Genomic DNA, 17172 nt, shown 5'->3' with positions numbered 1-17172 from the left:
ATGTTGGTTTGACTCAATGCTGAGCTATGTGATTTTGAGCTATTTACTTAACTTCTCTAAACTTATTTCCTCATGAGCAAAACAAAAATCATGCTTTCCTTGCGGACCATTGTAAGGATTAGAAATAATACATGTGAGGTACCTCATATATGGCTATAATTTGTTCAGCATTTATGTGCCAGGTATAGTTTCTGGATCTTTATATTCATTGTCTTTACCCCTCACAACAATACTGAAGTGGGTACCAATGATTTTATCAGTTTAGAAATAAGAAAAACAACCCTCAGAAAAAGTAAGTAACTGGTCCAAAATCACTAGCTTCTAAGAGGCAGAGATCTTTTTTGAATCTAGTGCTATCTGTCCCCAAGCCCATGTTCTTAACTTTGTGTCCTAGATGCCTGCCCAGTCCAGGGTCATGTGACTGCTCCAATCCTCCAGGATAGACCTGGGAGTGACCAACCCATTAGCTGGCCAGGCCACCCATCACTCTGTGGGTTAACTCGCAGGGGGAGCAAGGCCTGTGGAATTCCCCTCTTGGGAATATGCAATTAAGGCAAAAGAGAATGAGGCTATTATAAGAGGGAGTTAAGCTGAAAGATCATGGAGTTTACTCAGGGCCAGGGTCACCTTCATAGACCATGTGTAAGTTGAAGTTGAGGGCAGTTCATTTTATAATGGTGACAAAGACCACATGGCTTGGGTCCAGCCCATATATCTTTGCTTTGACTCCCCATATTAGGTGAAATAAGTGAATACCTATAACTTAATTTCTGGAAAGACTCTTACCAGGGCACTATGGCATATATTGATCTTAATTGTAGCTATTTGTAATTATCCACAAACTAGGGGCCCAGTGCACGAATTTGTGCAACCTTGAAAGGAACTGTAGGCTGTGAGGCTCTGGTGGGCACAGGGGTGGGTTTCAGCCCATCCTCTGCGCCCACTACGGCCCCCGGTCCTGTCTGCCAGCACTGGCCCTGCTTGCACCCACTTATGGCGCAGAGCAATTGGGGCTGGCGCCAGCAGTGGGTGCGAGGTGTGGCTGCTGCCCTGATCACCCCTCAGGAGCAGGGGGAGGTGGAGAAACCCTCAGGGGCAGTGGGTGTGAGCAGCGGGACCAGCACCAGCAGCAGGTGTAAGCGCTCGGTGGGACCAAAGAATTTTCAGTAATTACCAGAGGCTCGCCCTAATGACAGCAACTGGCACCCCGCTTGGTCTGGTGACCCGGCTCACCTGCTCCACCATCCTGTTGCAGCCAATGCCCTCCATGTTCTGCATTCTGCTGCCGACACCCGCCATGTTCCACATGTGCTCCCTGGTGGTCAACGTATATCATAGCGACCGGTTGTTCTGCCATTCGGTCTATTTGCATATTAAGGTTTTATCTATATCTATATCTATCTATCTATATATATTGCATGACATATCCACAAACATAAAATTAAAACAGAAAGTGGTAATTTGTTTAATGAGGGAGGTTCAAGAGCTGCCCTGGGCACAGAGGAGGGAATGTGTTCCTGAGCCTTTGTGGAACATGCAGCTCTTTATTATCCTGTGCTGACTCCCTTTGTGTAAGGCCTACTACTTAGGTGAGCTGTAGGCTTGGACCGGTAGCCCATGCCTGACACAGCTGTCTTGGAGAAACCATTTCTGTTTTTCTTTTCACTTGTGTGTCTTCAAGTTCCATAGAAATTGTATTGAATCCAAATTAAATAAATGCTTGCCATATGATTATAGTCCTGAATATCATTTCTTAGACTTTTTTTTCATTTAGTTAATGGTTATTGATTGAAGACCAAGGAGTAGATATTAAATCCTCTTATTCTAATGGAATTACCTTAAAAGGTATCTTCTGTGATAGTATGAAGTCAGCTATGGAGGAACTTGAAATTCTTCTGATTATCCCATTGCTCCTAATCAAATGAAATAGTTGTATCATTTTCTCCGCAAAACCTGATGTTTTTTTCTGACTTAATTTAGGAGTGCCAAATGAGCCTGTTGGTTTTCTGCAAATTTTATTTATCTTGAGTAATTTTAGGATGCATAACTGCACAATGTTCTGGCAGGCAGTTGGAGTACTTAAGTTTTTTCATGATATTCAATTACGTGAGAATGTGTCGGAAGCACTTACAGTGAGTGCATGGTCCATGGTAGGAATGTCCACCATCTCACTTACCCGACCTAGGAAACTTTACAGACTGCATCTTGCTAAAAGGTAAGAAAAAGAATAAGCAACAAATCAATGCAGTATAAATTTACAGAATGCCAAAGTTACAGATAAGTTGTTCTTTAGGCAGTACTTTAATAGTTCATAAAGCAGTTTCTTCACAGTTATGAGGTGGGCAATGACTTCTCCTAGAATTTGGTCAGAGTAATGTTATTTGTCTTCTAAGGTTTGTCTGTTTTTCTGCATTTCTTGAAAAACAACTCTGTAACTGTGTCCTTATCCAGTGTTTTAAAACTATAAAAGTATCTAAGAATGACACTGAAACCTAGTTCTAAGCCCAGCTCAGCTTCTAATTAGCTGTATGAACTTGGATAGGTCACCCTAGTTTTTCTGTACCTCACTTGTTTCATATCTAACCCCTCCTTCCCCCAACATAGCCAGTTGCTTCTGGTGCTGGGAGGCCAACTTGATCAGAACCCTTTGTCAGGACTCACCACCTAATCGGCTTTCATACTTGATATCAGGTCTATGTACCAGATAATAGTGAATATCATTTTTAATTTTACAACTCCATTCTTATAAATAAGAGACCCAAGGAAAGGACTTGTTCTTCGCAGGTAATTTAGGTTAATTTTGCCATAAGAAAATACTACTTGGATTTATAATAATGTGTCTTTCCCCAAATCACTGAATAGCAGATTCATCTTTTCTCCTCTCATTATTCCCTGCCTTTACTTTCAAACATCTTTAAAAGCATTGTGCAATTATATTTTTCCTGGTCTTGCTACGATTCTTTAGTTTACTAAAGAGCTTAACTCTGCCTAGAAAGGAAAAAAAGGGTCTCCAATTGGAGTTAAAATGAAGTATGTAAGAAGTTAGAGCCCCAAAGCTCCCATGTACATTTAAAAAACAACAAACAAACCAGGGTACTCTTACCTTACAGTAAAAGTGAATTAGTGCCCTCTTGTGGTAGAGTTATGTATTTATTCCTTCACACAAGTGAATTTACGCAGAACATTATTGTAGTTTTCACTACCCTGAAACACTTTGTCCTTTACAATGAACCTGAAGTATTTATAAAAAGAACTCTGGATGTTTTTGAAATAAATGTATCCTAATTTATTTATTTTCACCTGTCTTAAACGCCATAGACTTATGTCTTTGAACTGATTTTTCTTTTTTCTGTTTGAGGTACCAGATATGTATGAGCTTATATTAAACAAATCACTGGAATGACCAATGTTATATGGAACAAATCCAAATCTCATTGAAATTACTTTTCTGTAGACCTTACCACTTCAAGTGAGTTGGGAGGGGCTTGGGAATATCTTGTTGCCCCTTCAGAATTCTTGTTATATGCCTGAAGAACAATGATTTTCTTCAGGGCTATAAATTTTGAAATACCAAGTGCAGGAAATCTTAGTGGTGGTATAATTAACTTATAAAGGCTCAGGTGATCTTCAGAATTAGCTTTTCTTCCAACTTCATTGTTTTGAACATGAAACAAGATTTTAAAACTAAACGAACTTCCTTTCAACAAAATAGGTAACAGACCTCACGCCTAATAAAATGTGCTATATAAGAAAACTTGAATGGTTTTAAAGACAAAGAAAGCAATTTCATACTATTTTTTTTACAATAAAAATATGGCAGACTTGTACAGGTAGAACATTAAGACAGAATTGCTTATTGAAATAGTGTAAATCTATAGCAGTAAATATTCTGAATTTTGAATGATTTTCACATTTGTATGTTTAGAGAAGTGTATTGTCATTATTTTGGATGATTGTCACTCTTCACCAATAGCCTTGTAAGATGGACAGCTACTTGTAATTTATCTCCAGATTGTGTGTAGACTTTTAAAACACATTCACTTTTATGAAGATGAATGACCTGAGATTCAAGATGCCCAGTAAGTCTCCTTTGGAGGTAGCTTGCTATTTTTCAACTCTTTTTTTTTTGTCTCTATATTTTTCCTGAAAGAAAATTTGATTAGTCATCAAATAACCATTGAGGGATTTTCTAGTTCTTTCCAAAGACATTTGTCTGTGAAATATTTTTAGTGAAAAGGGTGTTATTTCTTTTAAAAACCCAAAGAAACAGGTAAATGTTACTAAAAATGACAAGGAACTTTGTACTATAAGGAGTCTAAAATGAATTCCTTTGCTTTACTCAGAGTTCTAGCTAACTTCACTCTCCTCTGACTTCCAGCTAATGTGAATCAATAACCATCAAGATATGTTATCCTGAATTATTATAGACAGTAGGAAAGTTCTTATCTTAGACTATGTAGAATATTCTGTGGTAGATGCCAGTCATGCTCATCATACTTGGAGTCCTTTCTAGGAAAAAAAAAGAGCTTCATGAACTAATATATATTCTTTTTAAAAAACTTAAGGAGAATTGGTATACAACATTATATTAGTTACATCCCCCACCCCCTTCCCTCTGGTGACCATTCCTTTGGCCTCTGTTTCTATGAGTCTGTTTTTATATTCTTAATGTCTGAGTGTTTAGGTCCAGTAGTTCTTAAGCTTTTATATATCTTAGATTCATTTATGATTGGCCACTCATTAAAGAATCTGCTTACCACCGCAGGAGAAATGTTTTAGTATTACAAGGTTTTCCTTATAGCTATTTATGATAAGTATTAGAAACATGCAATTATTCTTGTACATAAATTTAATTGTTGTGGTCTTAAAATACAAAATGCATCTTCATAGTTTAAAACACACTGCTTTGGTAGTCATAAAAATTGTAGAAGGGCACTTAGGTAATTTACAGGGTTTTTTCAGAGTTATGGTAAACATTTTTACTTATAAATTTCTGCCCAAGTTTAGATTATTTCCCTAGAATAGATTCCAAGATCTCGTTCAAAGGTTATGAACATTTTTGCCCTGGCCAGGTAGCTCAGTTAGTTGGTTGGAGCAAGGTTTCGGATTTGATCCCCAGTCAGAGCACTTACAAGAGTCAGTCAGTGAATGAGTAGATGAGTGGAATAATAAATCGATGTTTCTTTCTCTTTCACTCCCTCCCTAAAATTCAATTTTTAAAATGTTATGAACATTTTAATGCTCTTTTTACACTTGTCAAATGGCTTTTCAGAAAGGCTGTATGAATCAATTGCATATTCTCAAACTGCATCCCGAAGCCTGTCTCATCACATTCTCACTAGCTTTACATATTTTCACTCTTAAGCATCTTTGCAGTAGCAACTCAATTTATTTGGTGGTTTTGATTGTGAGATTTGATTGTTTAAGTATACTTATTAGCTACTAGCTATTTTTTTTACTTCTTCTTCTGAATTGTATTTAGGACTTTTGTCTATTTTCATATGAGCTTTTAAAATATTTTAGGAACCAGCTGGCATTTTTTCCCCAGGGAATCATCAATCACTCTTAAATAAATAGATCTCTGTTGCTACTCATTTTTGGACAAACTCAAGTTGCCCATATGAGAGAAAGTAATGGCCCAATTACTATTCACTGTCTACAACTCAGTCCCTCTGAGTTTAGATGTGGAGCAAACTTTTATGTTCTGCCTAGTGTGTGTGTCCTATGTAGGACAAGATTCACCAGCTGGTGGTTACACAGGTTTCTTGTCTCTCACTGTTAACTGCTTTGAAGGATGACAATCTCTTTGAGGTGATTCCCTCGTCACCATAATGAATTTCTTAAATACAATGAAGCCTAGGTTTTAAGTAAGCATCACAAAGTTATTAAACTGTAATAGAAATTGGTCCTGGTTTTAGGTGATGACCTTTGTTGTCATAGTTGTGGCTCTAATACTGGTCATTACAGTTAACTGTATTTGTCATAATTGTGGCTACTTCCCCCAGTGTGTATATATGGAAGCTTTTATCTTTTTTGTTAGTCACAGTTACTGAATTTTTTTATTTAGTTTTCTTCCATTAGAAAGTCTTCCTCAAAATACTCAGTAATCATTATGGAAACTCTTCACAACCTTTGTGCCTCATCTATGGATGTATAAGAACCACTGTTCCAATGATGAAAAGATTTTTATCTAAACCTAGTAAGAGGGGGGAAAACCATCTGAAGCATTTTCTTGTATTGGGGAGCTTACGGAAGAATGAAATTCATGTGTGACTGACAGGGGAGTCAGTATTTTCACAGCTTCATGTAATTTGTGAGGCTGCCTGATATCTTGGTTCAAAATAATCTATCCTGTTTCTGATTCTAATAGCAGTAATCTACAGCTGGATGTTAGGAGTATTTCCATAAGGCACTGCTCACCTTTCTCTGTAGAAGAGTTGATAGGTTATCCTGTTGGACTATTTCCACATGTGTGCAAGTCAATGTAATTATGTTGGTTAGAGTGTGGTTTTGATAATACCTTTCTAACTTTGTTCATTTTGATGATGATCTTGTTTTCTCAGTGGTATTTTACTCATCTTCCTTTCATCCCAGGAATATAATCTTTTCTAACGGCATCTCATAACTTTCTAGTGAAAGATGACTATCGCATCTTCTTCCTATAAATGTAGAAACCGAGAATCACAAGTGTAATATTGCACCAGACACCTCTGTCCCAAGACAGTGCTCCCTACCAGGTTTGCTTCCTCCCGGAGAAGGCCTTTCTCTGTGAAATCACATTGCTTTGCCTTAAAAGCTAGTTGTCTTCTTGCATTCACACAACAGTGCTGAAGAGATCTGCTCCGTAGATCAGATTCTCTTCGATCTTGAAGAGATTCACTCAATAGTGATTTGTCAAGGCACCTGCATTCTTAAAGCACTCAGGACAAAGATACACATAATTTGTCATCAGTGTTGGACATACCTGGAGGCTGACAATCTCCTAACAAAACTCAAATCTTTTCTGCTGATCTTGGGGAATGTATTTTCCAAGTCTTCTCTTGTGAACTAAAAAGCAAGAAAGTTAAATCCATGAGTTGAATTAGTCTTTGGGTGACTGGCATCAAACTTGCCTTTAAATGTTTTCTGTATAGGTGAATATTCTTGAAAGAATGTGCAACCATCTAATGCAAGTCTAGAAGTCATTCTCTGAGTCTAATCTACCCACAGATGTAAAGAAGTTAAGTGAAAACATAAGTTAACATGCCTGTATATTCAGTGTGTTATTTTCAAATATATAAATAAAAACAGGGATATATACTTTTGTTAAATCTTAGAGATCAGAAGAAAATATGTGCAAGACTCTTTTTATACCCTTTGTTAGGATATGTTTCAATATTCTTTTATTACTTTGAGTTGGGCTTAAAGTCAAAACAACCTACTATGGACCACAAAATATTTTCAGTTAATTTAGGCCTATTCGTGGTCAAATATTGGCTAAATGTCTTAATTCTTTGGTATTTGCAATATATCTTACATGAGAAATGGGGCTGACCAAGAACAAAACCAAGCAATGAGCCAATAGCACAAAGATGTCATTCAAAAGAGATTGCTGAGGAAAGTTTTAGGGTTATAATTAGGTCTCCCAGAACATCTCTAGTTGGAACAGGTATCATATGACTTACTGCCAATAGAATAATTGTACAATTTGAGAAATTATTTTATATAAGTTTTCAGAAGCATTGCTGAATTTTTGGCTACAATATGAACAGTTTTATGCAAATACTGAATAACTTCTCTATCACACACAATATTATATCAGCCAGCAAATCCAAAGACCATTTGATATTAACAATTACATCAGAATAATATAGTAGGTAAATGACATGAAATTGACCCTCTCTTAAAATGAGTTTCCAGTAATTTAGCTTAGATTTGCTGTTAGTGAAAGTAGTGTACATTTGATTCCCAACTAAATCATTTATATGAAGAATTCAAATGGTGACTGTGAAAAGCTTTAAATAACATATTCAGTATATTTTTATCTTAACAGAATACATTTTAAAATCAAGGAATGTTGGCATTATTTCCCATTCACTGGATTTAAATTTGCTTTTAAAGAAACCTCCAGCCTTTACAGAAATGAAATTTAAACTGAACTTTTCAATGTAGTGAGCAATGACTTTTAAAGGATTTTCTGTTTAGATAAATATAGATCTAAGAAAAACCTTCATATAACTTTATCACTGAAGCTTCTTTTTAAATATTCTATTTAATGTTAAATATTTCATCTCTCTGCCCTCATTAGTGTGTCTCATCATCAGATATGGTGTTATTAAATAGCTGTAACTTTACAGGTTTTTTTTTTTTTATTAATGCTGGCTTGGACTAAAGCTTCATTGGGTAGGATTAACTATATTTAAAGATGGCAAAATGCCATTATAACATTAATGCCAGAATTTAATGAGAACCAGAAGTTAACTTCAAGGACCTTCATAATTTAATATGAGGGCATGATCATATTCTGATTATTTTACTACAGTGTCCTATTAAAGTAAGTTACTCTTTTTCTAATCTTTTTTTCTTGTGATAAAAGTTTTACTCAGCAAACACTTATTAAGTATCCACTATGTGGCAACCATGTGCTATAGTCTTATCAGTGAGACTATTTTCCATCCTCAAATAGAATAAAGCCTTTCTCATCAAAAAGAGCAGAAATGAGAAACACCTCCCTTATGCAGGGCTCTCATGGCCTCTCTTGATCTAGAATGTCTGGTTTCCTAAGGCATGCATCTACCTCTCTAACCTCTGGTCTGTTTCTTCTTCACTTCTCACATCGGTCATCTATGTCCCTGACATGAAAAGGTCTGGGAAGGTTGGAGAGCATGGATTACAACTGGATGTCCTAGTTGTGGTACTGATTACTATGGTGTCTCACAGGAAAAGCTTTGTAGAACTACACGATAAAACTGGACATAGGGCAGGGAGGCGAGCTGGCTGTAGGATTCTTTGTCTTTTGAGGGAAAAAACCTTCCTGTACCGAAGATGTATAGTGATGACTCACTTTCTGTAAAATGCAAGTGAACTTTAAAGCTATTTCCTGCTCTAAAAATGATCCCTGTGTGTTTAGAACTCAGAGATCAATAGACCTAAAGTGAATGTCTATGTCCCTTATTATTTTTTTCATAATCTTATGTACATATACTTGCAAAGAAATGCTGAGACCTTCTAAAGACCGTGATGCATAACCACAAGATGTAAGAAGTGAAATACAGCAGAGGCAAAGGGAAAACTGCACCCCAAAACTCCAACTATTTAGCTTGTGCTCCGAGCTTCCTAGTGACTAAGGCAAAGAGAACAAACAGGATCACATGGTGTGATTTTCTGCTTGTAAGATATATTCCACCAGTTATTCAGGAACAAGCATTTTTCTTGCTCTCAATAAGAACTGGTCTAGGCGATTTTTATAAGAAGCCATAAGCCGCATCATGAATGATGGCCTCATAAATTTTTATAGAAAACAAAGTATTCCACATATGTCATATCATATATTGGCCTTTGGAGAACACAGAGGGAATAATGTTAAAAGCAAGACATTTGTTTCTCCTGTGGGGCAGGGCGAGGGGGGTTTGAAACTTCTGGTATATTTACTGTAGATAGATGCTTATTTTCTTTTGACCCACTGACATGTGGAGCAGGCGAAAGATGTAAAGATGTCTAGTAAAGGGTAGCATTGTTAAAAGTAGGAGGGGATAAGTGAAATTTTTGTGGCAGGATGATATTTGCAAGACTGATCAGGCTGCTGGGAGGTGTTTAAAAATGCCAGTTCCCTGTAACAGGAAGATCAGTCTCTGGTTTAGACAGCATATCCAATTTAGTAAATTATTATTATTCCGTCAAAATTAATGTGAACAATTTTCTCTTTGAGGCTGCTTTTTCCATAGGTGATGTTTTCCAGATGGGCTTTGTGTAAAACTCTTAATGTTTTATGTTTTCTTTCCTAGAAAAAGAGCCTTTTCTCTCACGTCTTTATTTCTCTCTCCCCCCCCCCCCCGCCCCCGCCATTGTAGGGAAGAGAGGGCCAAAGGCGAAGGAGAAGAAGAACAAGAAGAAGAAGAGGAAGCTGACCGAAAGGGCCCAGGAGCAGCACAGTGTCTTCCTCGCTACAGACAGGGCAAACCAGTAAAATGAGAGACACGTCGGGTGGATTTTGGGTTTTTTTTTGTTTGTTTTTTGCAAAAGTGCACAAAGCTACTCTCCACTCCCGGACACTGGTGCGCGGTGTTTGTGCTGCTCTGACCGGTATCCGTTCCCGGTGACATTGTGAAAGGAGGAGCCCCGATGGCCTCTGTTATTTATGCTTTGATTTGCAGCTGGAGACTGTGAAGGTGGGAGCTCGTGGCCTGAATCGGGGGAAGCAGGAGTGAGTGCACAGCACGGGACTGGGCTCGGTGTGCACCACCACCAAGTGGGAGGCTGCAGACCCCCACTGGAGAACGGACTCGTGCATATTTATGGGAAGGAAGATGCTCAACAGGCAAAGTGCTATTTCACTTGTGCCCTCTATTTCTCACATTGTGCACTGTCAAGGATACATGTATGTGGATATCTGCTTAATGTTACCACATGTTCTCGGCATCTGTTCCCTTCCAAGCTGTTGCGGGATGGAACTGTTCTTAGCTGGGGATATGCTGCAGGAATTCCTGCTCAGTTTCACAGCGGCTCTGATATGTACATATTCCGCTGGGGCTATGCATAAACCTCTTATTTACTGTATATTTATGCTCTCTTATGTGTAACAAGTCATGCCTGATTGATAGATGTCACTTTGTTTTTTAGTGGTTCCTAACTGTTGTCCAGTAAATGGCTGTTCTAGGTTTGAGAATTGACAAATGTTTTGTTGCCCCTTGAACCTTACCTTATTTCTCACTGTAAGGATAGGATAAGCTAGTTTGTACATAGGGTCAAATGATCGGTGTCAAAGAATGTGAGTATCTCCTCACAAGATAAAACCGCATCTGGCAGTCAGAAACCAGAAGTCCCTTTGAGTCTAAGATGGGATGACATCATAAAACACACCTGAAACACGAGGAATTACAAGCAGCCATTCCTAGTACTCGTCATGCAACTTCACAGGCCAGCTAGAGAACTTTGCAAACTTCAGTATGTGTATATGCATCATTTAAAGCAGTCCCTGACTTACAGTGACAGGGCACCTACCAGTATTCTTGGGTCACTGTAGGAGTTACCCTCATAAGACTATGCTTTGGATCTGAGGAGAAAACAAGATAAATTCCTACAACTGCTGGTCAGATCTTAACAGGTCCCCATGGAGCCAGAATGTATTTCATATCTGAGATGGGCGGGAACAGCATGGGAGCTCCTAGGGGATGGTTTCAGAGTTGTGCTATCAAAAACATCCTTGTCCCCTTGGGGGAATCAACTCTTAAAGGATTTTGAATTGGCTACTTCTAAAAGCATCATTATCTTCCTGGATGGTCCAAAAGAAATGGTTGCAGATTTTTGAGGAAAAAACAAAGCAAGGTAAAGCCTTTCTCTCACCTTGCATTGGCAAAACTACCTCTTCACAGCATTTTGGTATTTTGGTTAACTTTTGAGTCAAAAGCATCTTACCAATAAATATAAATGTCATATACACCATTATGAAAATATTGATATGAGATAAGCCATATATTAATGTTGTATTAAACTTTAGGGTTTGCATTTAATCCTGAAGTGTTCACCTCCTTTCATGTCTATTTACACTATATTCCTATTACTAAGCAGGGAGGGGGCTCTTGTATAGTGCTTCATCGTTAATAAGTCAATACCTGTTCTGTTTCTGGGATGTTCTTTTCATGCATTAAAAAACTTCAAAAGTATTTGTTGAAATTTACTTTTCTTTTGAGATATATTTAGGAAAAAAACCAACACTTTAAACTCTACCCTCAAATGATGGTCCTTAAAAAAAGGAAAACAAATTTTTCAAACCTATGTTAGTAACTACATCTAAGGCACTAACTAGGTTAGCTATAAATTACATGGTAGTGGAGTGGTTAAGAGTGTAGGTTTTAGGAACTAACAAGCAAAATAGAGACAAACTCTAGGGTGGTGGTGGGGAATAGGCTGGGGGGATAAATGGTGATGGATAGAAACTTGGGGTGGTGAACACACAATACAGTGTACAGATGATTTGTTATGGATTTGTGCACCTGAAACCTGTATAATTTTGTTAATCATTGTCATTCTAATAAATTGAATAAAAAGGAAAAAAATAAAATTAGAAAAAAAGGAAATTTTAGAGCCAGACTGAGTTCCAGTATGGACTGAGAATAGCTTGGGGTAAATTATGTAATTTATCCAGGTCTGTTTACTCATCTATGAAATGAAGGTAACAGTATTACCTACCTGCAGGGCTGTATGTATAGGACTGTGTTTTGAGGATTAAATCAGGTAAAATGCGTAAAATATGGTCAAAACGCATGATACATACTAAGCACTACATAAGTGTCAGGCTTGGACAGGGGACCCCCATCTCCCCCCGATCACTGGCTCTGGCCCCCACCCAGGCCTGAGGCCTCTGGCCCAGGAATCATGCCTGGGCAGGGGACCCCCATCTCCCTCTGATCGCTTGCTCCACCCCCCGCCCAAGCCTGACGCCTCTGACCCAGGCTTCAGGCCTGGGCAAGGGGACCATCATATCCCCCCAATCCCCGGCTCCGCCCCCCCACCCAGGCCTGATGCCTCAGCCAGAGGAGTTGACCCTCATCACCCTCCGATCACCAATCACCGGATCGGCCCCTTGACCAAGCCTGAGGCCTCCGGCAGAGGTGTCAGGCCTGGGCAGGGTACCCCCAGCTCCCCGCGGTTGCAGGCTCCGCCGCTGCCCAGGCCTAACGCCTCTGGCCTAGGCGTCCGGCCCGGGCAGCGGGGACCTGCAGTGGCAGCGGGGGGGCGCCGCAATCGTGGGCTTCGCTTTAGGCCCAGGCAAGGGACCCCTAGCTCCTGGGACTGCCAGCTTCGACTGTGCCCAGCTCCCATCGCTGGCTCCACCCCTACTTCCTGCTATCACTGGCCAGGGCGGCAAAGGCGCCTGATTCTCCGGTCATGGCTGCCCCCCAGCTCTTAGCTCCCCCCTGGGTTTCCGATCACTGTCAGTGGCAGGGGGCTTCTTCCTGCTTTCCCTTTCGCCTCCCTGCATTGTGCCTACATATGCAAATTAGCCGCCATCTTGTTGGCAGTTAACTGCCAATCTTAGTTGACAGTTAATTTGCATATAGCCCTGATTAGCCAATGAAAACGGTATCGCCGTACGCCAATTACCATTTTTCTCTTTTATTAGTGTAGATCTCCAAGGGTTCCTTTGGTAAATACATTAGTTGATAGCCCTTGAATCATGAAGGCAGAAATATCACAGTAACTATGGCTTTGAAAGTAGGTGGTAAACAGATTAAATTTGATTTAGAGGTTGAACAGTCTGAAAAATGTGTCAAAGATTTAGATATTTTGAGTTAACTTTTGTATATGGTATCAGAAAGCCCAGTTTCACTCTTTGCAGTGGCTTTCCAATTTCTCCAATACCACTTATTGAAAATACATAGAAGAAAATATAGGTGCTAAAACTGGTCTCAGAGCATTTTTGTCTCAAAGGCAAGGGAAATAAAAGCAAAAATAAATGAATAGAACTATGTCCTACTAAAAGCTTCTGCACAGCAAAAGAAACTATCAACAAAACAAAATGATATCTGACTGAATGGGAGATTTGCAAGCAATACCTTGATAAGGGACTAATATCCAAAATATATAAAGACTCATACAACTCAACACCAACCCTCCTCCAACCCCCGCCCACCAAACAATCCAATTAAAAAAATGGGCAGAGAACCTGAACAATTTTCCCAAGAAGATATGGCCCATAAATATATGAAAAGATGCTCAACTTTACTAGGTGTAAGGGAAATGGAAATCAAAACCACAATGAGACACCACCTCACATCTGTTAGAATGTCTATTAGCAATAAAATAAAAAGTGTTGGAGAGGATGTGGAGAAAAGAGAACCCTGGCACACTGCTGGTGGGAATGTTAAACTGGTGCAGCCTCTGTGAAAACAGTATGAAGTTCCTCAAAAAGTTAAGAATCAAGCTACTGTATGACCTAGAAATCCCTCTTCTGGGTATCTCCCCCAATATTTTGAAAATACCTATTTATAAAGGTATATGTACCCCTATGTTCACTGCAACATTATTCACAATAGCCAAGATATGGAAACATGAAGGTGAAAGATTGGATTCGATCTAAGTGCTCAGATAATCAGTGGAAGATTTAAGCAGCTTAATGATGTGATCAGATTCTTTTGCCATATTCACTTGGGCTGTTGTGTGGAAGGTGGATGTTCAGAATGAAGGCAGAGAGACCAGATTTTTGCAGTAATCAGGTGAGAATTAGTGTGACGTGGGCTGGTGGGTGGCAGCAGAGGAGAGAAGTGTTTGGATTCAGGATACAGTTTGGCAGTAGAACCCACAGACTTGCTGGTGAGTTGCATGGAGTGGGTAGTGGTGAAGGAAAAAAAGGAAACCAATATGTCTCCTAGGTTTCTTGCCCTAAGCAACAGAACACATAGGGAAGATGGGGAAGACTGGAGAATAAAAATAAGCCATTTTTCATATGCTAAGTTTAATGTGCCTGTTAAGATATTTATGTAGAAATACCAAGCAGGCAACTGGATATAAACCTGGAGTTTAGGGAAAAGTTCAGGGCTAGAAATACACTATTTGTGGGATTTCAGTATATAGATGGCACTTAGTACCAAGGAACTTTATGGGCTGACCAGAGAGAGAATGTACAAGGAGAAAAAGAGCCTTAGAGGCACCAAGCCTTAGATGTTGACCAGAGAAGGAGGCACCAAGAGAAAGATTATGACAGTGTCCAGGGAGGAAAACCAGGAGCAGGTAAGTCACTAAGAGTGACCAAGGGATTCAGGACTTACATAGTTCTCTTGCCCCTTATTTTAGAATAAAAATATCAGGATAAGTGAAGGGCAATTAGGAAAAATTTGTAATAATTAAGGAGTTTGGACTTCTCAAATATTTTTCCTCATTGTATACTCCAAGAGCAAAACTTAAAAGCTCCTTGAAAATGGTTTTGATGTAAAAAGAACGTAAAATAAGTCAATGCTTAAAAACTTTCGAAACTACTCTTCACATAAATGTGATAATGATACTTAATTTCAGGTTACCATATCACCTACCAATTTCATCTACGTTTATGATGAAATAATTATCTCAATGACCCTACAAAGAATTTTCCTTTATTTCTTTCAAATTTAATAAAATATGTCAAATGGACAACAAAACTAGTTTGTGAATTATAGGTCCTTGGGTTTGTAATTTTCAACAATGAGGATTTTTAAAACTTGTAATTATTGAAATACTTTGGTAACAACTCTTGGACATAAGAGCATACATGTTTAAACAGAGACACCTACAATCACGGTATTTAACTAACAAGTGAGATAAGTGTTAAAAGTATTTTTTTCAGAGTTCAGTATGTAAAATAGGATCTCAAAGTTTTAGGTACTCGCATGACACTTTTTAATAAAATAAATATGTTCTTAATCTTTTTTTCCCATCACACATGCTTCTCCCAAGTTACTCTTTCCTACGACCACCACCTGGGGAACTAAATGTGACAGGGACTTCTCGTGCTTAGTTACATCTAGTTCTTTCCTTTCTGACCACCAAGCAGCCAACCATTTCTCAGTTCTCTTGTAATTAGATGAAGCCTTGTGATTTATTTTAACCAAAGGAATCTGACTGGGAATTACATGAAACTGCAAGGCTGGGTCACTTATGAGCAAGTACCAGTTCTGCACAATCTCTTTTCCCATTTGGCTGGGATCACAAAGATAGAGCTACAAGGTGAAAGCAGCCTGCATCTAAGTCATTGCCTCGAAAAGAGTTGCCTTGGGTAGTTGCTCAACCTAACTGAGACTTTGCACGAGCAAGGAAATAAACCTTTATTCTACTAAGCCACTGAAGTTGTGAGCTTACTGGTACCTTAGTATGGCTGACATTATTCTGTAATGCTGTTTTTCATGGGATCAAGAAACTATATTAGTGGAAACATGATCAGTAGATAAAGAAAAGCAGAAAAGTCAATGATATTTGACTAGAATAAATAACTTACATAAAAGTTTAGAGTTAGAACAACAACATCTACTTTTAATGAAGCATCTCTCTCACTTTAGGAAAGATATTGGCAGTCTAATGATGGTGGTAAAATAACTTATTGTAAAACTTTTTCAAAGTTTTCTACAATATTGTGAGATGGCCAAGGTGCACATAATCTTCATAGGTTTTCTCCACATACCTACCATATTCAACCAGTGTAGGCAACCTACAGAATGCTACTAGTGAGAGGCCAACCAGGATTAAGGTTCCCATACTCCCCTCTACCCACAGACACATGAATATACAGTTACATAGGGATCAGTTACCACTGCTGAGTAACTCCTACACTTCGGGTGAATGAGAAAATACCCACATCAAATGGGTAGATAAGGCTGAGACACACCCTCACCTAACCCCTACCCCCAGCACAGTGCCATTCAATCGAGAGGAAACTCCCAACTCCCAGCTCCGCCCTAGGAAGGGAAAGATTTAGCACCCCAACTTTAAGACTCCCTTAGAAAAGGGACCTCAAAATACTTTGCTTTGAAAGCCAACAAGGCTTTATCCAGAAGACTCAAGACTACAGTAAAAAAAAAAAAAAAAAAAAGAGCCAGTAGTTAATAAATGGGAACACTCCCATGGCTAGGCCCCTAGGGCACAGTGCAAAGGGAACTGCAAAATTGCCCATCTTTCAGTCTTTCCCCCAAAGGGGTCCAGCTGCATACTTTGAAAGCTGCTGCTGCCTGAGGTTCAGGCTTCTAATTTGGCACACATCTAGGGGCTGCCTGTGATCCCAGAGACCAGAGAAACAGGCAAATTGCTCCACTACCTTCACCCTATAGCCTACTACAGGTCACCAGTATCTCCCTTTTACAGATATTTCATGACCCAGTTTTCATGACTGCCTAGGAGGAATGGTCCTCCAATTGGCTGGCTCTGATCGCCAAAGGGGCTTGCATTCACAAGGACCGTAACAAACAAAGAAGCAGTTCTTAATCTTCTCAGAATCCACCCTCCGCAGCT

The 17172-nt window shown here is 39.1% G+C and overlaps 1 protein-coding gene across 1 annotated transcript in view; it reads left to right on the top strand.

Annotated features, from left to right (window-relative positions):
* Positions 1–11854, top strand: part of RSPO2 (R-spondin 2) — a 141761-nt gene extending 129907 nt beyond the window's left edge. The window contains exon 5 of the mRNA XM_081110936.1: positions 10050–11854. Coding sequence (XP_080967062.1) covers positions 10050–10165 — 116 coding nt within the window. The 3' untranslated portion in view covers positions 10166–11854. The remainder of the gene's footprint in view (positions 1–10049) is intronic.
* The last annotated feature ends 5318 nt before the right edge of the window (positions 11855–17172 follow it).

The sequence above is a fragment of the Myotis nattereri genome (assembly GCF_964212035.1).
Source record: "Myotis nattereri genome assembly, chromosome: 17".
NCBI lineage: Eukaryota > Metazoa > Chordata > Mammalia > Chiroptera > Vespertilionidae > Myotis > Myotis nattereri.
This window is presented reverse-complemented; position numbering and strand designations above follow the sequence as displayed.